Source organism: Festucalex cinctus, chromosome 2, assembly GCF_051991245.1.
Source record: "Festucalex cinctus isolate MCC-2025b chromosome 2, RoL_Fcin_1.0, whole genome shotgun sequence".
In the NCBI taxonomy this organism is placed as follows: Eukaryota; Metazoa; Chordata; class Actinopteri; order Syngnathiformes; family Syngnathidae; genus Festucalex; species Festucalex cinctus.
In genome coordinates this window covers 6,758,591-6,785,334 of record NC_135412.1, presented here as the reverse complement: position 1 = coordinate 6,785,334, position 26,744 = coordinate 6,758,591, and the positions used below count along the sequence as shown (strand labels likewise).

General features: G+C 40.6%; 1 protein-coding gene across 3 annotated transcripts in view; it reads left to right on the top strand.

Moving 5' to 3' along the window:
• Positions 1-18,391, top strand: part of zranb3 (zinc finger, RAN-binding domain containing 3) — a 72,207-nt gene extending 53,816 nt beyond the window's left edge. For all 3 annotated transcript variants that reach the window (XM_077512481.1, XM_077512483.1, XM_077512480.1), the window contains exons 18-22: positions 5,354-5,494; positions 11,632-11,772; positions 12,566-12,758; positions 15,945-16,076; positions 17,866-18,391. In XM_077512481.1, the coding sequence (XP_077368607.1) occupies positions 5,354-5,494; positions 11,632-11,772; positions 12,566-12,758; positions 15,945-16,076; positions 17,866-17,964 (706 nt within the window). In that variant the 3' untranslated portion in view covers positions 17,965-18,391. The remainder of the gene's footprint in view (positions 1-5,353; positions 5,495-11,631; positions 11,773-12,565; positions 12,759-15,944; positions 16,077-17,865) is intronic.
• The last annotated feature ends 8,353 nt before the right edge of the window (positions 18,392-26,744 follow it).

Sequence of the window (26,744 nt, the reverse complement as noted above, 5' to 3'; positions counted from 1 at the left end):
TGATTCAATGTTCAATTTTTCACCTTAATACATACTCACTTGCAGCATATCTCAAAAATGTAATTTAGCTTTCTTCCATAGAACAGCAGAAAAACTATACTTGACAAAAATATAAATGCAACACTTTTGGTTTTTGCTCCCATTTTTTATGAGAATTATCAGACTGGTTGGGGATTGGTTTTCTGAGTCCCCAACCAGTCTGATAATTCTCATAATAAAATGGGAGTAAAAACAAAAGTGTTGCATTTATATTTTTGTATGTTTTCATTGGCCCATGCTGTGCACCTTTAGGTTTGTGTAATTCTGCTCACAAACAATTGGTTGTCCAAAATAACATTGAGGGAGGGAGAACCATGTGCCACTTCACACTTGCACCAAATATGCTAACTACAGTACTAGGCCTGCAATAATTGAAATCACGGTTAAACGTTTACTAGTAGTGATTTTTTGGGACAAAACAAGAAAATGTTTAAGCATTTAAAAATATTAAGACAAATTAGAAAAAATAGAAACACTATAATTATCTAAGTTCCTTTTGAACCAAAGAAAATTTATTTATTTATATATGCATGTATGTATGTATGTATGTATTTATTTCTTTATGTCGGCAAAAACTTGAAGTTGTGGTGCAGCATGTGCACTCTGTAGTATGACGATCATTTAATCTTTGGTACAAAACAAGAAAATGCTTAAACTTAAAAAAATAATAAAAAATATTAAGACAAATAAATTTATTTGAAACACTATAATTATGCAAGTTCCTTTTGGATGAAACAAAATGTATTAAATTAGTTATTTTAAAAAATTTAAAAAAAAATAAAATAAAAAAAAAACAGTGCAAATGTATAAACTTAAACAATTCCAAAATTAGTATTAATATTTTTATTTTTTTTACATTTATGCTGATTTTGTAATTATGGAGCATTAGTAGCCTCCAACGTTTTACTCATGTTCTGCACATTATTAGCCTGCTGTAACATTGTTGATGGTGGAAACGGTGCAACACAAACGGCAGTAAGTCACAATGCAGTAGGCGACGTGTGAAATCCCAAGAAAACAAGTGTATTTATCAATACTTGCTGCTCCACACCCAACCTCGGTAACGTGAAAGGCAAAAAATAAGTTTCTATGTGGGCGTTTCAAAAGGAGTCAACTGAGGCAATAGAGAGGACGGGATTACTGTTGTGCTTGTGTATTTATATTTCTATGGACAAGAACACAATCACAGATGTTGTGGGCGAGACTTGGTCAATTATTTGTGTATTGTGTGTGCATGTGTGCACAGCTTTCTCAAGTGGAGGAACATGTCTGGGTGCATGAACTTAATCAAGGTGTAAGTAGGAGGCAATTGGCCCGGCTTGATTTGATAGTTGTTTGATGTATTCACTAATCAGAACCAATCAGCCTCCGGCTCAGGCGTAGCGGGACGATCGCATCTCACCTTTGCACCACTGAGACGCTCAACTTTCAACAAGCAAATACGTAATGCGTTTTTACCTATGTTGCCAACACTGTTACTGTTCATACTCTCACTCATGGAGAGTCATCGGGATTTTGAGAGGAGTGAAGAGGATTTTAATTGAGTTTGCGTTCAGTTGGAGGACACCTCATGCTGAAATTAGTGCAAACCTTGTCCCAAGATGGTTCATTACACGGGATCGTTTCCTGATTACTGTATATACATAAATATGGTGGAACCGCTGAGCCAGCACAATTTGTTTTGAGAAGCTGATTGACCTGAAATTTCTTTGAATTGGAACCATTTTTCTCAATGCAAAAAAAAAAAAAAATTCTGCAGTACTGTCATTTTACATGGTGCACTTTGATTTCTGTTCAAAACTGGCCGTGAAAATTAGAGTGCTGGGGCAATTATGTAACATGATTATTATTGCTCCCAGACACTATATTACTATATAATACTGTATATTAGGTTAGGGACAAAGGGTGCAATTCTCTAGCTACAGTCTTGTCTGTAAACAAACACAATGTAGCTCATCTTCTGGCGCACACACGTCTTGGCTATCCACATGTTTGGAAAAAAAAAAAAAAAAAAAAACCTTGGAGAGGGTGTTGAAACACGCTGTCCTGGCTTTTCAGATGGAGCCAAAGCAGTAAGAAATGCCATAATGGTGAATTCAGACTGGTCGGTGTTGCACAAGCTATTGATGTTGCAGTCTTCTAAAAAGAAAAGTTGTTGATTTAAATATTGGCACAAAACTGAGAGTACTATATTTATTTAACATTTTGTTCAGATATCAAAATAAGTGTAATACATTAAAAAGTTTCTGCTATTTGGCTGCATGTTACTTGAGCTCTCGAAGGAAATGCTGACCGTGTCATTGTACTCATTTTCCGTAAATGTGTCTCTCTGGCTTTAACTTTGAGGTATTATGGCTTTATAGTCATCATCACTTTGCAGGAGGATGGTTCCTCCTTGAGTCTTGAGACTTCTGTGTCCGCCACTGGTCATTTGCTGCCAAATGCTTTTATCCCCCACCCCCCACCAAAAAACTGCTTGAGCTTCATGACAGCTGACCTCGAGTGGAGTGAAGCCGCGGCCGGCTCACGCCAGAGAGCGGCATGGCCATCGATCAGAGGCGGATTCAGCGGGCGGCGGCTGGTGAAGCAGCTCATTAGCTCGCTTTTACACACCTGAGCACCGTCTGCTCTGGTTTGCAGGTCTGCAGGTACGCCTGAAGGAAGTAGCAGAAGATGGTTAGCAGCAAAAACCATATACGCCAAATGTAGTTTGCTTTGCAGTCACTTCCATGGGAAGGAATTCAACATGTAAACATATATGGACCAAAAGTTTTGGGTCACTTATTTGTGCAGCTTTCTCATATATGAACGGCAAATAAATCTCTGCACTCAAAAATGTTGTCCAATGTGTTTGGAAAGGAGTAGAAGCAGGTATAACTACAAAGCAGTCGGTATAATCGGCATTCTATTGCACAAGGATGCTACAGCAGTCACCTGATTGCGCTGTCTGCGCACCTAGCAATATGAAAAGCTGCAAACTCTCCACCTCCTCTCCCAGAAGCACACCTGCGCTTATTTTGCATGCGCAGGCTTCATGCGGTGTGCTGCGGCTGTTTGAAGGAAAGGAAAATCATCCGTTTGATGACGATCCACCATCAGCGCTCACTTTTTCACGGAAACGTCTCCCCTCGGATGTGTTTCCTTCCTCTGTGTTCTGCCCCCTAACATCCATTTTGATTGATATCTTTCATATCTTCAGCATTCTTTCTTTTGCTGCCCTCATATCAACCCAGTCGCAGACCAGGTGAAAACCAAATCACAACAACTCGTTCGTTTTCAATCATATATTTTTTTTTTATTCTGCATGCAGTCTTCATTGGACTTAAGTGTTTTAGTGCGTCCGGGATTTATTTCCGAGGTGTCAGTCCAAGCAATAATGTTGATCAAACATGGCTGTCAAAACAAATGTTTGTAGACTACAACATCAATTATTGATTCATGCCACTGCTTCATCCCCGGTGAAATAACGACACAGCCTCACGGATAATCCTCTTTTTATTTTCTTATTTCTGTTGTCTGTGCACCACAGAGGTTGTTTTTTTTGTGAACACAGATTTCATTGAATCATGCAGTAATTTCTTTACTGAGATCTCCAGTATTTATTCCATTTGGACAGTATTTTCCCTCTTAAATTCAATGTCATTCAGGAGGCATTTTCCATTCATCGTAGCTGTTGGTCGGTGTGGAAAATGTCAAACGATTGCTTCACTTGTTCGTTCCATTGGTGATTTTAAAGATTGATGACAACAGGAGTTTTCCTTTCCCTATATCAAACATGTCACTGGTGTGTTATTTTCTCCCTTTTTCATTCACTTTCACCTGAGACTGCTGTATATTGTGTCAACTCTGGCGTGGCCAGGTCATTTTAATTCCTGTCCAGATTGACATAAAGCGTCGGGTGCAGTTTTCAACTTGCACACCTTTGCACTGGGAGAACAAATTTGGCTGTGGAAAGCAGCGGCTAGTCAGATGGAGTAGATTAGATGATTGACGCTCCCTGTGGGGAAATAAGCTTGCTGCACTGGCGAAATGGGCAGAATTCAGGAGGGGAGAGAGCAGAAATAGAGTCGACACAAATGGAGCAATGAAAATCACCATTTCGAGAAGGGATGTGTGTTGTAATCCGCAGTAGTTTCTTCAATTACACGAGTGAGCATTCGCTGTTGACCAGCCAGCGGACTGTAATATGTCCAGGTCCACCTTACTACCGCAGCTGCTACCACAATTTATGTATCAACCAGAGTGTTCCCTTTTTTATTCACTTTTTTAAAATTATTATTTTTTTATACCAATGTATGCATGTCCCAGGCTAATGCAGTTAACTCATTAACTCCCAGCCATTTTCACAGAAGCAATCCCCTTCACTGCCGGCTGTTTTACTGGATTTTGACTGATTTTGCAAGGCCCACAGAATATTGTGTTCTATTACCGTAATATTAAAACATGGATCCTACCAAAAGAAACAGTAAAGTCTCTTCTTTCATAAGTAAAAAAAGTATGTTTTTACCTGTTTCAGTTTTGCAGCAATTAGCATTAAAATATAACTATGTTAACATAAAAACGTATAAATACGTCTTTGGGACACTTAAAACATTAAAAATAGAACATAATTACACGTTTTTGGGAGCAAATGAGTTAAACAGACTTCATGTTGAAAAATAAAAATTCTGACATCTCATTCAAATGGAGGTCGATCTTAGAAGCATTTTCACAAAGCTTTTCAAATGTTCAAAAGGCGAACTGCTAATGGTATGACATGTTGTCTTTTCGCCTTCCCCCTTATTTTTTGTGTCGTACCTTTGACATCTGAACTGTCCTGTCTGAACTGAACTGTCCAAGGTTTTTAAGAATACATTTTCCCCCAGTTGAGACGTAGCCCTTCAAGCCTTAAAGGGTTTTAAAGGGCCTGATTAACTGAAAGCCCAAATTGCAGGTGCTGAATTGCATGTTCAGTAACTAACATTGTACGCGCTGTTGGCAACAGGCACAACAGTGGTAGGTGAGGGTTTTTTCACCTCATTTGATTGCATGGCAATTGGATGTACAGTTGTGCATGTCTTATATTGAAGAGTTGGAACAGCACACATGCCATTTCAAAATCAGCCATCGCAATTCGTCTGTGAATCACATTCGCTTCTAAATTTATCTATTTGCATATAGCCTACTTTACTCCTCTCACATTGTACACAAAAAGCTGTGCTGCAATTTTGTGCATTTTTTGCAGTTCTTTAGTAAATAAAATCAGACCCTAATGGATTTTCCTCCTTCCTGACAATTATACTGGTTGTAATCATCACTGGTTGCATTTCTGTAGGTACCTGAGTCGGGATGAGGTGTCCCAGGCCTCGCTGAGCAAGGCCCAACAGGAGGGAGGCAGCGTGCGCCTGGTCGCCAAGGAAAACTTCTTCAGCAAGAAGAGGTCGCCGTCGCCACTAAATTCACCCACCTCAGACAGGTATGTTAAACGGGAGATTTCCATGCTCAACATTTGTGGTGCTGTTAACTCTTTCACTCCCAGCCATTTTCACAGAAACAATCCCGTTCGCTCCCGGCTGTTTTACTGGATTTTGACTGATTTTGCAAGGCCCACAGAATATCGTGTTCTATTGCTATAAAATCATGGAACCTATCAAAAGAAAGATTAAAGACTCTTCTTTCATCAGGAAAAAAGTATGTTTCTATCTGTTTCCGTTTTGCAGCAATTAGCATTAGAAGAGAGCTAAGTTTCATCAGTTTTCACAAATCTATTCAAAATTATAAGTAATTTAGATTTTTTTTCTGCGCGGCTCTGGTTGATCTCCTTTGCTCTGCTGCCACCTGATGGCCGTTGGTGTAATAACTACCATTTCTGCAACTGTTCTTTGCAGTTGAGAGGCTGCATCAAAGCCTTTTGTATGCTCTAGCATTGAAAAAAACAAAACAAAACGTATAAATACGTCTTTGGGACATTTAAAACATTTTTTTTTTTTTTACGTATTTACACGTTATTGGGAGCAAATGATTTAAATACCGTGCTAGTAACAAAATCAAAACAAATGCTTGTGTTTTTTCGTTGACAGTGTGTCTTGATCCGATAAGCACAACAACTTCTGGTCTGCTTCTGCTGTAAACCCACATCCAAAACCTCAGGGATTATACCATTTCTATATCCCATATATTCGAGCAAGTATCTAACAATGCCCAGGAAAAAAAAGTCGAAGTCAACCACGAAAATAGCTGAAACAAAAAGTGTGCCTGCAGGCTTCGCCGGCACCATGTATTTCCAGTCTACAAAACACCGCTGTATTAAAATTACTCATCCAAATTATTCGACTATTTGGTTAGTCATTGAGTAGTCGATAAGATTGTTAAAAGATTCAATAGTGACTGCCCTCCAACTGATTTTGAATGCATACATTATACATACGAGATGCCAGAGGTAGTGGTTTAACAAACTGATGAATGTTTGCTTGTTCTTGGGTGGCCGGGTTAACCGGTGTGCCAGCAGGCACAACTCTCCCCCAATTGTGAATCTTTCAAGGAATATTTTTCAACGTTCGAGCGAGAATCTGGAAAGATGAGTGTTCATCATCTGCCCATTAAGGTGATGTGCCTCATCGTGCCCCTTCCTCTTAGCAAATCAATTCATTTCCCATCCCTTTGCTGTCTCCATGGAGACCCGCTTCCGCCTTCTGTGCGAGGCACAAAGGCCCGCCGTGTGTGTTCGTTCAGTAAATTTAGACCATAATGCAATCTATTGGCAGAGACTCAACACTCGACCCAGAAGCGAGCGAGCGAGCGACCGCGGGAACACGGGCAAACACACAAACTACACACACTCGTCGATGTTTGTGCAAGATGTTTCTCTGTGAAGTCGCCACTCAGTATTTGTGCTTAGTTTTACGGCTGGAGGAAGTACAATGCCAGACAGCTCTGGATTGTGTGATAATAGCCTCAAGGCGTGACGGTGTAAAGAGGCCACAGGTTTGTGGCGCTGCCAATTGCAGCAGAAAACATCTACGGCTGTCTCGACTTGCAAGTCTAATTCGTTCCTTAACCACGCTTGTAACCCAAATCACTCGTATCTCAGATCAACTTTCTCCATTGAAATGAATGAAAATGCCATTAATTGTTCCAAATCCCCAATAAAATGGTGTATTGTGCCTTGACATGGTGTGGTAACCAATATTTGATATATAATAAGTTGATATTCATTTTCACTTAATAAAAAAATAATAATAATAAAAAATAAAGGGGGGGGGGATTATTGTCTTCATTTTTTAAAATACAAATGCCAATCTTGACTTTGTTGTAATATCTTTAAGGATTATTGCTTATTGAACTATTTTTCAGACTTCTCAAAATTTTATTTTTTTCTATCTAAGACAAGACTTCATTTTAAATCTCTAAAAAAAAATGTTCAGGGAGCCCCCAAGTTATCAGTAGTGTTGTTCTACCCAGCTTTGCCGTATCGGCCGATACCGATACTTAAGGTTTTTTTTTTCCTCAACATGAAAAAGCTGTCCTGCCATTGGTTCAGAGAATTCAAGGGCCAATAGGATATCTTAGATCAGCATGCAGTGAACATGTAACATACCAGTGAATGTCATGCACGAGCAAGACACAAGATGCTGCATCCAAAATCCTATATTAGTGTTGGAATTGATGGTATCTGCATGTTACTTATGAGTACTCACCGATACCGAGACCACTGTTTTAATGCAGTATCGGCACCTCTGCCGATACCAGTATCGGTATCGGAACAACACCAGTACGTCTTAAAAAGTTTAATGGAAAATTAAACAATACGATAAAAGTTTTGTACAGTAAGGTTTCTAGAGGAAGCAGCATCTCTTATAAAGTTAACTGAAATTTAAATAAATAGCTCCCCGAGATTTAAAATGGTTTTAGATTTAGTTTTTATAAACCGTCAGATTTTGAAAAAAAGCCAATACCGATATTCGTCAAAATGCCCAATATCGGTCTAATCCCTTTCCCGCACCTCCACAAAGTTTCATGGAAATAAGATTTTGTGTAACCATGTTAACAACCAGCAATCAAAATAATAGTACATAACCTTGTTCTTTGCGGAGGTAATCAGGAAAAGCGTAAAAGCATGAAGCTAAAGTGACAGAAAGTCGGACGTATTTGTTTGGTGGTAAACATGAGCCGGCTGTGGTTGTTTGCTGGAGACTTGTTGTATTATTTCGGGGACTTAAGGCCAGTGTGCTCACTTGTGTTGTGCTGAGATGAATTTCAGTAAGGTGGTATCTTCTTGTCATGATATGTATTTCATTAGCATTTAAAGGCTTCCCCCCCCCCCCCCCTTCCCCCAAATCAACCCTCTTCTGACCATTCTCATTTGAAGCTTTCTTGCTTTCATCCGTAGACATTTTTGGCACTATTCGGTCCTCTCGGTAGCAGTTTTTGGTATCCTCTCAACATTCTGTTTTTGGAGGCTTTTCTTTTTAATATCAGTAAGGACATATCTGTCTGTAGTGTCTGTCTGATTGTTTGTTTCTGCCTCGGTCTTTGTGAAATTCAAAACGCTTGACCATGGGGAAACAATGGAGTCCATCTGTCCTTCTCCGTCGCGGCTCCTGCACCCCGCTGGGATGACGTGGCAAATGCCCAACTTACTTGTCCTGAAAAACAAAACTCAAACCGAATCTCTCATCTACATGCTTGGAATTTGCAGAGATGGTCATACAATATATCTGTTTGCTTGGCATACATTTTAGAATAGTAAAATAAGGTGTCAGAGATGAAGAAGTGGGTTCATATTAGTAACAGATGATTTTGGGAGGACGGCTTGATTACCGTCCTTCAAAGACAAAAGAGAAACACTGGAATTACTCCTCACATTCAACATTGTCCAATGGTATTTGCATTTTCATTGATTTGGTACACGTGATGTTATACAACCCGACACATGAAAAAATGAGAGAGAGAAAAAAAGAACAGTTTTGATCGTACTGTGCGGTGTGCGACACAGCACACCACACACACATAAAAAAAATTGTACTCCACCAACAATCTAAAATGTACCGTAGTCCTCCAAGCTTGTAATCTCAAGCACAAAGAAGAAACATGGTAACAACAATGGAAATACGAAATGTAACATGGAAAAGTGAAAGAATAGAAAAATGACAAAGTAGACTTTGAAAGTTTGAGGCCCAACATTTCACATCATAATTCACGGAGTCATAAATTGAGAGTTGTCGTCTTTCATTACACACAGAAGATTTTTAAGTCGTAAATATTGAACATGTTTAATATTTAAGACTGATGAGATTGTTTCTGGGCGGCACGGTGGAAGACTGGTTAGCACGTCCGCCTCCCAGTTCTGAGGACTCGGGTTCGAGTCCAGGCTCCGACCTTCCTGGGTGGAGTTTGCATGTTCTCCCCGTGCCGGCGTGGGTCTTCTCCGGGTACTCTGGTCTCCTCCCACATTCCAAAGACATGCATGGCAGGTTAATTGGCCGCTCCGAATTTTCCCTAGGTGTGCTTGTGAGTGTGAATGGTTGTTCGTCTCTTTGTGCCCTGCGATTGGTTGGCAACCAGTCCAGGGTGTCCCCTGCCTACTGCCCAGAGCCAGCTGAGATAGGCTCCAGCACCCCCCGCGACCCTTGTGAGGAATAAGCGGTCAAAAAAATGGATGGATGGATGGAGATTGTTTCTCCATTATCAGGACAAATTTACTCTTAACACACCTCAGACCACAGTAAAGTCTTTTAGGATAATCTTGTAAAAACACAAAATAATCTGGCATTTTTCATCCTTGGATCGTTGGGAAGGTGCAAAATCAGGATGATTGATCTTTGTGTGTGTGTACCAGGCCTCAGGCTGGTTTTGCCCCAATTTTGTCAGAAAGAAAAGAAGAAACAACACGGAAGTGGGTGTAAATAAAAATAAGGACATATTAACTACCCAAAACACAAAGGGTAATTAGACGCAGCCTAATTTGGGAACTCACCTCCAGCTCACGCACGAGACTAGAAAGTCCACTTTCACGCTGCCTCCATTTCTATTTCTGGATTTTTCCATAATAAATAGCCCCAAGACCACCATCATTCCCTCCTCTCGTGTGCTCGCTTCCATTTTGCATCTTGCCTTTCCTGGCTGTTGCTATGATTCTTCTTTGTCTTTGTTACATCACAAACGATTTCTGTCTTGGAGGATTAAATTCTAGGTCGGCGCTGGAACGAAATCTTTTGTGTGTGGCTTGCTGTGTTGAAATTACTATATTATTCTTCATACCCGACGACAGTATGATGAAAAATGTTAATTTCTGATTTTGTTATGTTAACGTCTAGGGGTCTGTCAGAGTTAAGATTTTTAAAAAAACGCCTTGTGTGTACCAGTTCAGGTCTACATAAGAGCCAATAAATAATTTTCAAAACATACCAGCAGTGTCTCCCATCTTCTTTCTTATAGCTCTAACCCTCTCAAACGTCTTTCTGGCTTATAATTTGGATATCAACAGTATTAATAAGGATGATTATCTCTTTTTTCCTCATAAGATGTCAGTCTTGTGACACCTTAAATCTGAGGCTGTCAGTCTTAGTAAAGCCCTGTGACATCATTCATCATCATCAACCGATAAACTGTTTAGTGCAGTGGTGTCCAAACTACGGCCTGGGGGCCATTTGCGACCCACCGTCCATTTTTCAGTGGCCCGCGACATATGCTAAAAATGGCATTTGACTGAGTTCAAATAAAATAATGTTTGGAGATGGTCAAAGTAAGAAGGGAGTGTGTCGAAAAACACGGGTGCTATTAAAGGTTATTTTAGTTAACTAAAACTAACGAAAAAAACAAAAATTCAAAAAAACTATTTTGTTAACGAAATCAAATAAAAACGAAGATGCTTTTAAAAAAAGAAAACTAACTGAAACTACATTTTATGTTTACAAAACTAACTAAAATAAAATTAACTATAATTATAGCAAACGTGCTTCGTTTTAGTCTTTGGTAATTAATTTAATGCATGAGCCTTTGGGGATGATTTTAAATGTGTTTTTTAGTAGATTTATTTTCATACAAACCGGAATAACGACGTCACGCCCATGGTGTTTTTCAAATATTGCGCACAAGTAATACACATAAAAAATAAAAATAATAATAATAAAAAACTAATAATGAAACTAACTAAACTAAAACGAAGCATTTATTAAATAACTAAATCTAATAAAAACTAACGGAATCACCCTGAAAACTAATTAAAACTAAATTAAAAAAACAAAAAAAACAAATAAAAACTAAAATAAAACTATAATAACCCTATTGCCATATTACAAATAAATTTGTTTATATACTGTCGCATTTTTCTAAATATGAAAAAGCATAAATACATTATTTGTACAATTTTTAGGACTAAACACAATTTCTCTTCATAACATTATGTGGCCCTTGCGTCCTTCTGATTTTCTGGATGTGGCCCTCAAATGAAAAAGTTTTCACACCCCTGGTTTAGTGGGAAAAAAACATCAAGTTCTTGTTTGTTTCTTCTTACATGCAGTCATTTACTAATACTTTATTGAATGAACCACTCCAAGTAAAAGAAAACAGTTGTTTGTGGCCAAGCGCTCATACGCTGTGTGCATATTGCAGCTCAGGGAAGGATGTTGACGAGCAGCCATCGCCAGCCCTCCTGCAGGCGGTGGACCGCCAGGGCGTCCCTCTGTGTCTGTCCTGCCACCAGGCCTGCTCGACCACCGGTGGAGCCTGGGACACCCGATTTTGCAGCTACAAGTAAGTCAAAAAAAAATAAAAATTCAGCTAACATGAAATGTGACCTGTTACAATTTTGTGGAGACTTTAGAGCTGTTCTTCCATTTTCACTTTCTGTAGGTGGAGTAGAACTGTCAAAATTAACTCATTCACTCCAACCCATTTTCACTGAAGCAACCCCTTTACTGGATTTTGACTGCTTTTGCAAGACCCACAGAATATTGTGTTCTATTGCTATAAAACATGAAATCTACCAAAAGAAAAATTAGCATCTCTTCTTTCAGCGGGGGAAAAAAAAAGTATATTTCTATCTGTTTCCGTTTTGGAACAATGAGCATTAGAATATAGCTAAGTTTCATCACAAATCTGTTTAAAACAGTGGGGGGAAAAAAAGAGTTTTTTGCTTCATGGCTCTCTTTGATCTCTTAAACTCTGCTGCCACCTGCTGGCTATTTTTGTAATAACTACCATTGCTTCAAGTGTTTTCTTCAGTTCAGAAGCTGCATCAAAGCCTTCTGTATGCTCTAGCATAAAAAAAAAAACCCCATTAAAAACGTATAAATACGTCTTTGGGAGCAAATGAGTTAATTGAAATTAAAATGACTGCTTAGTCAATTAATCGATTGAATAATCACTAGATAAATTGATTCGAAAAATATTTGATAGTGCCAGAACTAAGTTGCCCACCAGGTGTCCCAGTCATTTTGTCCGTATTGTCTTACTGACTCGCGGCTGGTGTTTATCGTCAGCGTTCCGTCAGTCCATGTGTCACGCAGAGTGCAGACACGTCCACGTTGTTTCTCCGCCCCCGCAGGTGCCAGGAGGAGTTCCAGTTGCGCTCCAGCCAGACGTACATGCGCTCGCGGGTGCTGGAGGCGGAGCGCGGCGTCTGCCAGCACTGCGGCCTCCGCGCCCACGACGTGTTCGTCAAGGTGCGCGACGCGCCGCCGTCCCAGCGCAAGGAGATGCTCGACAACACTTGGCTCGCACAGCTGTCGCTCAAACAGGTTGGAGGCGGGCGCAAAAGTGGAAATACCTGACGCGCGCGCACGCGCGCTCACACACACACGCGCGCGCGCGCGCAGATTGATCTTGGCTACCAGCTCGCAGTAAATGGATTGCAGGGCCAATTGATTTTCCTTCCAGTGGCGGGCCCTGACCAGTAAGCCTGTTTGATTTGGTTGGCTGTTATCCTGCAGTCCCCGCACCCTCCTCGTTGCCTGCTTCTTTCAACACACACGCACACATGCACACATATATGTTTATCCCCCTCGACCCTCTTCGTAGTGCCGCCGGCAACAGCATCAGTGTCGATCGATGCGGCGAGCTTTAGAGGAAACAAACTCAGCCGCATGATAAGACGGCAGTGGTGGAAAAGCCTGAAGATTAGTGCCTCATTCTTTGCTTCATACTGGGGGTTCTTTTGTGCTCCCCGCTGCACACGTATGCTTCACCGTGCGAGCGTTTCCGCCTCTTTTCGTTTGCGGGCGTGGTTCGTGAACTCTGCCCCCGCGTTCCGGCCCGCTCTTTATATCTTGTGGGATCAATTGCGCCTCGCTGCCTTAATGTCAGCAAAGCAGCACTCCAAATTGGGCACATTGATTTTTGGTGCCAAACTCCTTGTCAGGCTTCTCTTCCATCATCTTTAGTTCTTAATTGATTTCTGCTCTTCGTCTCTTCAAACGTGATCAATATTGTTGCTCTTTTGTGTTTTCACACTGCTTCAAAGTGAATCTGGTTCCGCAAAACTTGTAGCTTGGGTGCAAAGTGTGTTGGAATTCTGCACCAGTCAGGCACATTTTATTACTTTCTGCCCTCTAGTGGTTCTTCTTTGAACTTCTTCCAGTTTTGGTATGTTAATTCTGATAACGAACTATTGAACCCATTTCTACATGAAACACCATAAAGTTATTATAAACCTGCCCTAATTTTTTTTTTTTTTTTTTTCACTTTTTGCCTGAAATGGAACAATTTGGCCTGGCGTGTCATAATAACTGTCAGCTGTGCGTCATCTGCAGGAAATAAATGCAGCACATGCTTGCAGTATATTGGCCACCACTTCAATAAGCTATTTACAGTAAGCTTAAGTAAAAGATGATGATGATGATGATGGTGATGAAGATGATGATGATGATGATGGGCTAAAGCTAATGATTGATGGTCATTGCACAGTTGAACGCTTCCCTTGTTTTGTTTTTTCTTTAACTATTGCAACTTTTCTTGACACTTCAAATCAGACATAAAAAAAGGTATACAGTATATGTATGTCTTTTGCATTGTACAAACGTCAAACAATTAATGGCTGTAGCTATGATCGATTTTGATGAGTTAACATTTTCAATAGACGTTAAAGGTCACATAAAGTTTGACGAGACAAGGGAAGGACACAGGTACAACATAAACCACGGATGACAGACAAAAGTACACACACAACCAAAACTAAACAAAAAGCCAACCCCACAGAGCCGAAACATGACACAAATCTGACACTTTTTAAAGTCCCTGTACAGTGAACATTAATTTGTCTTGCAAATTTGGCATTCCATAAACAACATCACAGCCAAATTTGATTGATTTAAAAAAATGGCAAGCAAATACATAAAATGAGGCTTGAAAATGGTTAAAAGAAGCGTTCTCAAAAGCTGTGGACAGCTCCGCTGAATAATAGGGATGTAACGATAAGGGCAATATCGTGGTATTGTGATATTAAAACTTCCACAATATCGTTGTCATTATGTTCACACATGTTTACAATATTTAAAAGGAACACGTGTTAAAAAAAAGTCAGGTTGATTTCTATTTGTGTAGTTCTAGCACCCTCTAGTGGCTAGTTTCTTAGTGCAATTTAATTTTCATTAGGGATGTTTTGGCCTTCTGTGTTTAAAATCTATGCTAATTGTCAGAAAAAGGGGAACCTAATTTGCTTGTGAAGCGATCAATGTGTGCTTCCATTAGCAAGTAAGTGCCTCAATATTGTTATCGTGACCTTCATATCGTGACATCAGATCGTGATGTTTGGATTTCGTTACATCCCTACTGAATACGCTAAAATCGCACTGCGCTCAACTGTCAATCAAATGTCATTTCTGAAATTTGGAGAAAAATGTCAAGTTTGTTCAGTGACCACTAAACCAATTTTCACCAATTCCGGTCCTCGAGGTCCAGAATCCTGCAGGTTTTTGATGTTTCCGCCTACTAGCACACCTGATTCATGTAATCAGCTCATCGGCATACCTGATAACATTCCTGATATTTAGTATCAGGTGTGTTGGTAAACTGATACTCACGACATTCACATTGTTGTGCAATCCAACCATCCATCCATTTTCTTAACAGCTTTTCCTCACAAGGGTCACGGGGGTGCTGGAGCCTATCCCAGCTGGCTTGGGGGGGAATATATCGATATTTTGAACCCAGCCCTAGTGCTTGTGGTATCTTATTCTCATGAATCTGGCACTGGCCATGAGCAGAACTTGAGAAATGGAGGAACGCTTGAATCTTCTGCAAGAAGTGCACGCAAGAATGTTAATTTCCTTGATTGGGATTCAAAGCCCTGCTAGCGCGAGCGGAGGAGGTCACAAAGCAGCAAATTGCATCTTGCGTGCTTTGACAGGAAAACAACAGTCTGCAGTTCGGCTTCTTTCATCAATCTGAAGTTCAGACGTTCAAAACAAATGCAGTATCATCTACAATTACGACATGTTAGGTGCCTTTTTCAAACTCATTTCATGCCATCATCACAGAATTGCTCAAGTTATTAATTCCAAAAGCGATTGTTACAGCTACACTTCTTCTGCTACACACAACTTCACATTTATTTTTATTTTTTTTCCCTGCTTTCGTGCTGTCATGAGTGCTCTCTATTTGTTTTTCCTCTCCAGTTATGATGAGGCACATCTGCAATGTGCCTCTGAGGTGCGCATATCTGTTCAATTTGAGTGTTTTGCTGCGTGTGTAGGTGTGTGTGTGTGTCGTAAAAAAATAAGACTTTAGGCGAGTGTAGCGCTCAGCGAGAGCTAAACACATCACGGCTGTAGGGAAAAATCAACTTGAGCATAGATGGATGGTTTGGGAGGCTAGTGCAATCACGGCTTGTTTTTGGCAATTTGCAGCCGTATGAGAGAACATCTGAGGGTGTTTTTTTTTTGTTTTTTTTTCATTTTGTGTGTGTGTGTGCGTTTGTTTGCATGCAGCTGAACGAGATGATCCGCGCTCCAGTGGAAGGCGATTTCTGGCAAGTGGACCACATCCGCCCGGTGTACAGCGGAGGAGGACAGTGCTCTCTGGACAACTTGCAGACGCTCTGTACCGTCTGCCACAGAGCTGTACGTGCGTCGCGTTTGCCACGCCTTCGTTTTCGGAGGGCTCTCTTGTATCTTGCTCCAAAGAAAGTTGCATCCCTCATGTTGAGGATCATGCGAGGTGGCAGTAATGTGATACACGGTCAGCCTTCTCTGGCCAGTAATAACATCCCAGCAGGCGGCTGTGTCGGCGTGATGTATAGCGTCGGCCGCAAAAGGGCCGCGCGCGTGTAGCTAGTAATCACGCGCGATTCCTCAAAAGAGACATTAGAGAGCAGGGATGTCAAAAATAAAAGTCTCCTCTGAAATGTGCTTTAATGTCACACAAGCGACTGTTTTGCTTTCGCCCGGGTCTTAATAGCGGGTCTGTAAAATGCCTCGGCCAAAATATCCCACGGATGCACAAATTACAGAAGACTTTCCGTCCTTTTTAGAGGCTCCTTGAAAGCCGCCCGCCCTCTCTACTAAGTGTAACAACGGCTTTCCATTACCAGGGAATGCCTCTGTTTTCAAACCACAATCAGCCATTAAAGGAGAAATCAATCCCCAAATGTTCTTTACAATATGTAGTCTGAACAGGCTACAGTGTTCTAATAATACATTTGTAGGATATGAATGAAGAAGCTAAATCCAAAGGTTTTATCTATCTCAGGCGACGGCCATTTTGCTGTCGACTGAAAATGACATCACACTTGCTCAGGGATCAGGTAACGACCAATCACAGCTCAACTTGCAAATGTCACATGACCAAATTCAGAAAACAACTGAGCCCTGAGTAACTGATGTCATTTTCAGTCGACGTGACAAAATGGCCAACGCCCCCCATTAGATGAGTGGATTTGGCTGCTTTATTCATATTCCACAAATGCATAATAAACAGAACACTGTGTTTAGACAAGTGAGGGAAATTTGGGTGGTTGATTGTTTGGTTAATGTATAAAAAATATATAAATAAATACAAAAAAATGTTAACCACTATTAAAATTGCAAATCTTTTCCAGCTGTAATAATTAGAGATGTCGAAATGAGTGCATTAATTTTGAGTTAATTTAAAGTTCCATTAACGCTACTAATTTTTTTTTTAATGCGTGATTAATGGCCGCCCCTTACTTGGAAAAACTCAGTAGAAACGTCCACATCAAAATTTAGTAGTAATAAATTTAATAGTAATGCATATATTTGTGGAAACTGGGGTTAAGTTTTATTTTACCATTTTAAAACTACTTCATGTTACTTCATGTTAAAGATTAGATAGCTCTTAATCTGAAATGAAAAATGCACTGAGCTGTCACCAATGTCTTACAAATGCAATTATGCCATCTAGTGGCAGACAAATGACCTCAACACAAATCAATTTCAGACTCAGTAGAGTTCATCTTTTTAATTGTAACTCAATGTTATGAATTATTATGAAATTACTGTATCAATGACTAAAAGATGCAGCCATATTTTTTAGTTTAACATTTTTTTCCACTTTTATGTTAAGAGTATGAAAACTTACGGGAAAAAAAATGTTATTGTACATTTACGGCTGGCATTAAATTTTCGATTAATCGTGAGTTAACTATGGTATGGTATGGTCATGGTATTAATTATGATAAAAAATAATAATAATAATAATCGCCTAACACCCCCAGTAATAATTGAGGGGCACAGTGATGAACAATTACTGCTTGTACAGGTCAGGTATGCATTTTTTGTTTTTCTTTTTTTCACTCAGTCTTACTTTAACCGCACTGAGCAGCCAGGACAAAAAAAAGAAAGAAAGATGTGTCAATAAGAAATGGATTGATTTTTGTTTGCTCTTCCCCAGAGGACGGCGCAGCAGGCCAAGGAGAGGAGCCGTCTGAGGAAGAGCGCCGCCGCCAACAAGGTTGCGTCAGACATCAGCAGATTCTTCATCAAGAAATGACGCTCGTCGCTCACTCAAGTGCGATTGTTGAGTCCCGACTGGCGCTCACACGATGCATCATGATTTTTCTCTTATTGGAAACAAAAGGCCAAACTACTTTGTTATCTTAGCTTCTTTTTTTTTTTTATATATATAACAATAGCTAACAGGGACAGCAACCACATCCCCCTCTCGTCCCCGAACCATCACAAGTAGAGGGGGGGGGGTTGATTTATTGCAGCCCCCTTTTTTTGCTTGAGGCATAAATGGAGCAGGTTGCTTCAGAGATGCTCTGCTATTTTCAGATTTTGCTAACTTTGTGCAACGTTGCAGGTGAGCCGGGTGATAAATTAAAAACGTATACATTCAACAAGCAACGGCTTGTTTGTGTTGCTGTTTGGAAGATAGATGACGATCTTGTGGAATAAAAACGCTTTTTTTAAATGTATTTTTTATGAACCTCCTGTGTCTTTCCTCAGTTCTTCTGGCGCTTTGGCCACAGTTTGGAGCGTCGATACAACCAGGACGAACTCTCAAATGGTGTCATCATCGCCTGGAGTCTGAAACATGATTGTCCATATACACCGCGCTCCTCTTCCGTTGTGCTTGATGTTCCGAGCGGTGCTGCAGTCAGTCAAGAGGGGCTATGTTTAGAGGCAGCGAGAAATGAGTTACTATGGAAACAAGGCTCCAGGTTCAGCAGTGTCGAGAGCATTCAATGTGTTCTTGTGCAAGTTATACAATGAGCCAGACAGACATCAGCGGCTCCGATCAATATCAGCGGGATCCTGTCCAAGTCAACCGCAATTACACCCCCCCCCCCCCCCCCCCCCAACACACCTTTTCCTGACGGCCGCGTCCAACTCAGAATTCAGCAAAATTTGCCGTCACCACAAAGTTTGGAATTTTGCCTGTCAGCTTCAACTTCTTGGTTTTGAAACTTTGCGGGAACTCCGCGCATGTGTGTGTGTGTCCCCCTAAGGCTGCTCCAGGTCTCTACTTAATAAGGCCGCTTGTTCCTCCGCTGTCTAAAACGACAAGCTTGGTGAGTAATGAACAATGTTGCAGGCAGCCTTCCAACAACAACAGGTTTCAGTGTCAAGCCCCTGTCAGCAGCCGATGACTCTGATCGCGTCTTTTTTTTATTGCACCCAAAAGGTGCGTGCGCGTGCGTGAGCACAAATGAGGTAGCTACAGAGAGGGATGCACTTCATTGACACGGGTGCACAAGGGTAGCTGAGAGATGTGTGACGGACGGTCACATGGTGCCATAATGAGGCAGTGTCCCAATGAAGACGTATATCTTCTCTCCCGCAGGGCATGCTGGGTTAAGAGCAGCGCGTGTTTGACAAGCTGTCAGCGCAGGCAGGTGGGACACATGACAGTCGTAAAGATGGACTCGCATCAAACGAGCGACCGCCAGGGCATTTGCCTCCTGTCTTAAAACCCCCCCGCTGACTCTCGCGCTTTATACAATCCCAGCGAAGCAAAGACGTTTTGCCATCAAGTATAATCAGCATAATTGCAGTGCAGATTTACATACTGTAGCAACCGGCAGGGTGAGAGGACCGCTTGGCCAAATTTAGCTTGAAACATTCACGTCGTAATGATGCTATGGTAACACTGCTTGAAAAGCGAGGAAACGATAAGCTTGTTTGAATTGCAGGTGGAGGCGCCCCCTACATGTGTCAAGTGGTATTGACTTCTGGAGCCATACAGTACCTGGTGATACAATGGGTTTTTTTGTGTCTCCCCATTCCAACGCAGGTGAGGATCGTTATCAGGCTTCTTCAGAGCAGACCAAGGTTGAAAAACATTGCCTGAGAACAGTCAGTGGTGTCCAAACTACGGCCCAGGGCCATTTCCGGCTCGCCGTCCATTTTTCAGTGGTCCGCGACATATCCTAAAAATGGCATTTGACTCCGGTCAAATAAAATAAACAAACACAAAAAATGTTTGGAGATGGTCAAAGTAAGAAGTGAGAGTGGCGAAAAACACAGGTGCCATTAAAGGTTATTTTAGTTAACTAAAACTAATGAAAAAAAAACTAAAATAAAAAAATAAATAAATAACTTCATTAAACGTAAATGTTTTTTCAAAAACGAAAACTAACAAACTACATTTTGTGTTTTCAAAACTAACTAAATCTAACTATAATTATAGCAAACCTGTCCTTCGTTTTAGTCTTTGGTAATTAATTTAATGCATGACCCTTTGGGGATGACTTTAAATGTAATTTTTAGTAGATTTATTTTGATTTTTAAAAAAAACGGAATAATGACTATTGAAAGTATGTCACACAGAAGTGACGTCATCTAGCAGCAGCCAATAGAAAAGCACCTTCAGAAGACATCGCTCCCATGCTTTTTTTAAAAATATTGCGCACAAGTAATACACATTTTTTATTTTTTTTAACTGAAACTGACTAAACTAAAACTAAGCATTTATTAAAGAACTAAAACTAATAAAAACTAAACCACCCTGAAAACTAATTAAAACTAACTAAATTTAAAAAACTAAACTCAAAACTAAAATGAAAAATTCCAAAACTATAATAACCCTACTGCCATATTACAAATAAATTGGTTTATATACTGTAGCAAGTTTCTAAATATGCAAAAGCACAAATAAATTACCGGTATTTGTACAATTTTGAGGTCTAAACACAATTTCTCTTCATAAAATGTGGCCCTTGCGTCCTTCTGATTTTCTGTATGTGGCCCTCAAATGAAAAAGTTTGGACGCTCCTGCCTTAGAGCAATGTTGATAATATGAAGTACTATGTAGGCGTTAGGAAAGGAGCAGTTTACAAGTCATTTTTAGAATCGCTGCAAGCTGGTAAAGAACAAGCCTGCAATAGGCTAACTACGGTCCAAATGATCGGCCATTTTGTATCTGCGTGTAACCCAGATCTATTGATCTGTCTATCGCAGAGCCCTTGAGCCAAGGACCAAGCATTATATGATCATGATAATTTTTGTGTGCATCATAGCTTCTATGAGCACTGCACACAGCATTCACACTCACTATAAAATGGCTGATCTGGTGTCTCCATAGCAACCACAGGTATGCTTATTGCTTTTGTGTATAGTCCGACTACTTTTAAAACACGCTAAGATAAAAATGACTCTTGTTGCTTTCAACACACTGAAGTAACTGAGAGAAACGGTCCTTCATCCTTTTTTTTTCTTTTTTTTTTACATCTATATATATATATATATATATATATATGCCTGCGAGAGAGAGAGACCAGTGTAATCTCTGTTGGGCTTTATATTGTATAGAACACAACAGTTTTGTTATGACTGTTCCATATATCCGTCGGGTTGCAACAAATGATTATTTTAATAATCAATAAATCTGTCAATTATTTCTGCAATTAATTGATTAATTATCATTTAAAAAATAAAATATTAAAAAACTGAATATTACTTCAAACTGACAAATTAATATGATTTAGTTTCTGGTTTGCTCCATATGTTAAAAATGGTGAAAATGTTGGTTTGTTGTTCTCCAATATTTTGTTCTCTTTTTTTTTTTTTTTGGAGCTGAAAATATGGTCACAAGATAATCCATCATGCTATGCCATGCCATGGTTTGGCCAATTTAAAATTAAACATGTTTAAATCGATTTAAAAAAAAAAAGATAAATTAATTTGATAATCAATTACTTGTCGATGGATTGAGTAACATCTTATTTTATTGTGCCTACGTCAGTAGACATGCAAAACCAAGAAGAACTCAACACTACCAGTGTTGATTAAGGTCATTAATGCCACCACCATCAACTTCACTGTCAATATTTTTTTTTTGCTCTGCACCAGTGTTGTCGGTATAACATCAGTGGGCCTCCATTGGCAAAATGGAGGAAAGGGTTGATAGGAAATTCATTCTATTTAGCGATGCCGCCATGTGATGATTCCTTCACGGAAACGAGGGATTTGGTTGTCTTTTCCTTTGAGCTTCACCGTCCCACCCAGGCAGGCAAGCGTAAACTATACAAATAATTCATAATTCCATTATAATTTGCATCCACACTCCAGCAGCCCGTCGGTGTTTCCATTCCGACCTCGTCTGCCTGTAATCCACTTTGGTCTTCTCAGCAAAGAAAAGCTCTCCTGCAAACCCAATCTTGTGTGACAGGTGTGATGGAGAGCGGCCAATAAAAGCCCTCGCTGTCACCACATCTGAGCGCGGTTTGATTCCCGGCTGCCGGCCGCTCGCCATTGTCGTCCCCGCTCGGAAAGGAAACAGCCGTGGGGGTCGGGGGCAAGGGGCGAGGGCTTCTCGAACTGGAGAACGTCATTACAGTAAAGCAACGGCGCTCGATCCGGTTGTGTTGTTTGGCTTGGAAAGCGCCACAGCTGATGACGGGCTTTGTCTTTATTGTCACACGATGCGGCGGGACGCTGAGGGGGGGGATGATGGATGGTTCCCCGCCGCAGCCTGGCGCTGGCGGAATGCTGGCACGGCTCTGCGGGGTGCAGCAAAATGCTTTTACGGCTCAAGTAATTGGTGGCAGACCATTGCTCATAAGCGCTCTAATTAATCTCATTAAAATACACTCTCTGCTTTGCAGCCGCTTGCTCTTAACACATTCATTGCCAGACCAGAAAAAAAAATGCATCATTTGACGTCTTTTTCCGTCAATGGCAGTGAATGAGTTAAACATGGTAAAAATCAATGAAGCAATTATAAATTGTTGGTATAATGTACAGCAGGGGTGTCCAAACTTTTTCCTCTGAGGGCCACATCCAGAAAAATAGAAAGCTGCAAGGGCCACTTTGATATTTTTTTTTTTAGTTATTTATTAACACATTCATTGCCAGACCAGAAAAAAAAATGCATCATTTGACGTCTTTTTCCGTCAATGGCAGTGAATGAGTTAAGGGCCACTGTGACGGGAAGAGACTGCCACTAAAACGGGCTTACGTGTCTCGGTAACTGTTGCGTGGCCGCCGATGATATTTCACGAGGAAAGTGTTCAAGCCAGTAAAAGGAAATCAATAGAGTTGGATGTAAAGCACGTTTGGCTATTCTGTGCCTGTCATTGGGGCGCGCTGGGGGAGATCCAGCTGTAAAAGGATGCTTTCTCATTGCTCAGCTGGAGGTGGCTTTTGTCAAGTCTAAATTCTATTTATTCAAGATGGCTCCCCGCTTGTCTCGCAAGATGCACGCCGTGGCGTTGGATTAACAGCAAAATCGCAATCAATTCGCCCAGCAAGAGATGAGGCCAAATAACAGATAAGGTTCTTAGCATAATTCATACAGACTCCAATCTGGCGTGGATTTATGTACTGTACGGCTGCCTAGCGTGGGGCTTCGCTTCGCGGTGTCCGTTGTGTTCAAACTCTGCTGGGGAAAACAGTGAGGACTTGATCCATCGTTTACCCGTCCGCTTGCTGGTGATGCATATCAGGTACACAGCAAATCGGTTAGTGTTAAATTTCCAGTGTTCCATCAAATATGCAGTAAGCAGTAGGGGTGTGCTCAAAAAATCGATACGGCAATATATCGTTGCGGGCCTCATTACAATACACGTATCGATACGCAGGCGTCAGAATCGATATTGCTCGTTAACTTTAAATAGGCAGCTCACGTTTGCATTTGCAGCTTACATTGTACCTAAAAGATAAAAACCAGAAGCGTCTTTGAAGTTAATTGCCTTCAATTAATGCAAAAAATAGCTCACCAGTGATTGGACACTGTGTCTTGCTAAGAAAAATGAAAGCAGGGGAAGAATATCAACATTTATTCACTTATAAACTTAACATGACTTTGATATTTTTGCTCATATCGGCTAATGGACCTTAATATATTTTCAGCTAACAAAAATATTTTTGTCAGTCAGCATAACAAACATATCCTTGAGGTATATATATGACTTATATGAAAGTAAATTAATGTAATATATCGGGATACGTATCGCCTGACGTATCAAGTATTGGGATACATATGTATCGAGATACGTATTGTATTGTGACTCCTGTATCGTGATACGTATCGTGAGGTTGGCGGCAATACCCAGCCCTAGTAAGCAGTGTTGTTCGGATATAAAGTTACACTGTCAGAGTGTTGGGTGCAAATAACCTGAAAAGCACTGCATTGAGTGTTAAATTGACCACACCCTCATTTCCGGTGAAGGAGAAACTTCCTAACCTTGCTGGCAAGCTGAATTCTCGCGGAATTTGTGAGTTCACAAACTCTGGAAAATGTCAGTGAATATACCCCTCAGTGTTAATCTAACACTGGCAATTTTGCTGTGATTCCTCAGTTCAGTCTAGGGGTGTGAATTGCCTCGTACCTGACGATTCGATCCGTATCACGATTCATAGGTCACGATTCGATTCGATACCGATTAATCCCGATATGAATTTACAAGTGGATTGTTGCGATTTTTTTTACTCAAATTTAGAAAATATCATTCAGTAAACTTATACATATACACTGTAAGATTTGTATGAAAATTTATTATTTATTGATCTGAAACTTCAGTTTCAGTTTCAGCCACTATATTTAACAAACAGGTTGTAACCTTTTTTCATGTTAGAACAGCATTGAAATAAAATATTAAGGCTTAATGTTCCATTAATATAACATTCTTCCATGCTTAAGGTGTGAAAGTTAGACGTTTTGCTGAATATTTTTCCATCAAAAATGGATGTTAAAAAATCGATTCAGCTGCCTATTGAATCGATTCGAGAATTGCGTGCTGTAGTATCGCGATATATTGCCGAATCGATTTTTTTTAACACCCCTAGTTCGGTCACTCTTTGGTTCAGCAGTTGACATTAACATTATACTCCACAGTCTCCACCTTGCAGACACTCCTTACTATGTGGCCTCTCCTCCATTGCCATTAAATGTCACATTGCAATTCTTACACTTTCACTGCGGCTTGGTTTTGGCAGTTTGAGAAGGTGCTAATTTGGTGTAGAAAATGCTCCAAAGTATGTAAAAGTATGTATGCAAATGAACAGTGGATTCTCATTTGCAATACTGACCCTGGCTACAGGCAACAGGCTTAAAAAAAAAAAAAAAAAAAATCGGTGCAAGTCATCTGTAAATGAAACGCTCTTGGTCAATGCGAGGTCGTTGTCGTGTCAGCTGAGAAGCATTCCAACCTTCTCGTGTACCTAAAATGGAATAAATGGTATGGATAATAGATGGTTGAATTCACAAAATCCTTATCTCTGCCCCCCGTGTCTGGAAAAAAAAAAAGGAGTGATATTATGACTTCCTTGCAGCCTGTTTGATCACCTAATGAATACAAACCTTTGCATTGAACCACAGCAATTAATGTAAAAAGTTCTTCCATAAAAACCATCATGTGAGTCATCACCAGGGGAAAGCCACACTGAGCTCCGACTTTATCGTCTCGCCCTTTCATGTTTTCTGTGGTCCAACGATTGAGGTTAAAAACGAGAAGCTGAACAAAACGCCCTGCGAGCTTCCTTTTCACAAGACATCTTTTCATCTCTCTTCTCTGTACTGAGGCTATTGATCAGACGGCGCACACAGACGGCTTTCAGACAGGAATTCCGCCGTGGTGACACTGCTCGCTCGGCATGTCTCTCTTTCACTGGTCTCAATCACAAGGTCGACTTTTCACGCTTACTTTAAAAACTTGCGTCCCATTCTCATTTGCATCCAAGTTTTCCATTGGTGCAAAAAAAAAAAATCTTCTCGAATATTATTGTGTTTCTTTGAGCCGGCAAAAAAGGTCACGTCAGCGTTGCGGTGCGAGCAGCGGCAGCCGAGCATCATTACGGAGGCGCTCCGCCTAATCACCTTTGGTCACCTCAGGAGAGGCCGTTCCCATCACGATGCTTCCGGCTCTAATGAGGACAGTCAGCCCTCCGTCTAATGAGAGGAGGCCATTTGCAACAGACTCACAGCAGCTCGAACAGCATCCCGTATTGCCAAGATGCAAGCAGCGAGAAACGTCGTCTCACATCAGCCCTGGCGGCAGGTTGTCAACAAGTATTTTCTCCCTTTTCAGCGTCATCCTACCTGCTGCAATCTGTGATTAAGCCTTCTTCATTACACGTAAATAAGAAAAGATGGCTCTTAATGTACCCATAAGGCGTTGGATTTAAGCTTTCTGGATGATTTCAGCTTTGTGAGAACTGCATTAGAAGGCCCTTTTCTGTTGCTGTCAACGGATGGTTCGTAAAAGGTGTAGCTTGGATGAGTTTGGTGTGGAAGAGCGTCGCTACTACAGAAAGCAAAACACTAGAATGATTCCTGAAATTGGCCAAATGAATGATTAATAAAAAAAAAAAAAAAAGACTGGCACACAATGATTTTTTTGTAGTCCAAATAATAATAATATAGAGGAGACCGGAGTAGACCCACGCAGGCACGGGGAGAACATGCAAACTCCACCTAGGAAGGCCGGAGCCTGGACTCGAACCCGAGTCCTCAGAATTGGGAGGAGGACGTGCTAACCACTTAACCACCGTCCCTCCTGGGCCAAAACATGCCTTGTGAAAATTAAACTGCACTAAAAAACTAGCCACCAGATGGTGCTAGAACTGCACAAATGGAACTCAACCTGACTTTTTTTTTAAAAGATGGGTTGCTTTTAAAGGGGCTGTCTGCCGGATTCACTGAGGAAAATGCACTTTTTAAATACAGCATGTACACACTTTAACTTTCTCTCAGTCTACACATCTGTGTTTATGTTAACCTTTTGTGGTAATTTCGTCCTAAGCCCCCACTTCCCCAGCCTGTATTTTGCCATTTTGTGTTTGTTTTGTGACGTTTTAGTGGAAAGACAGTGTTTACACCCCTCCAGC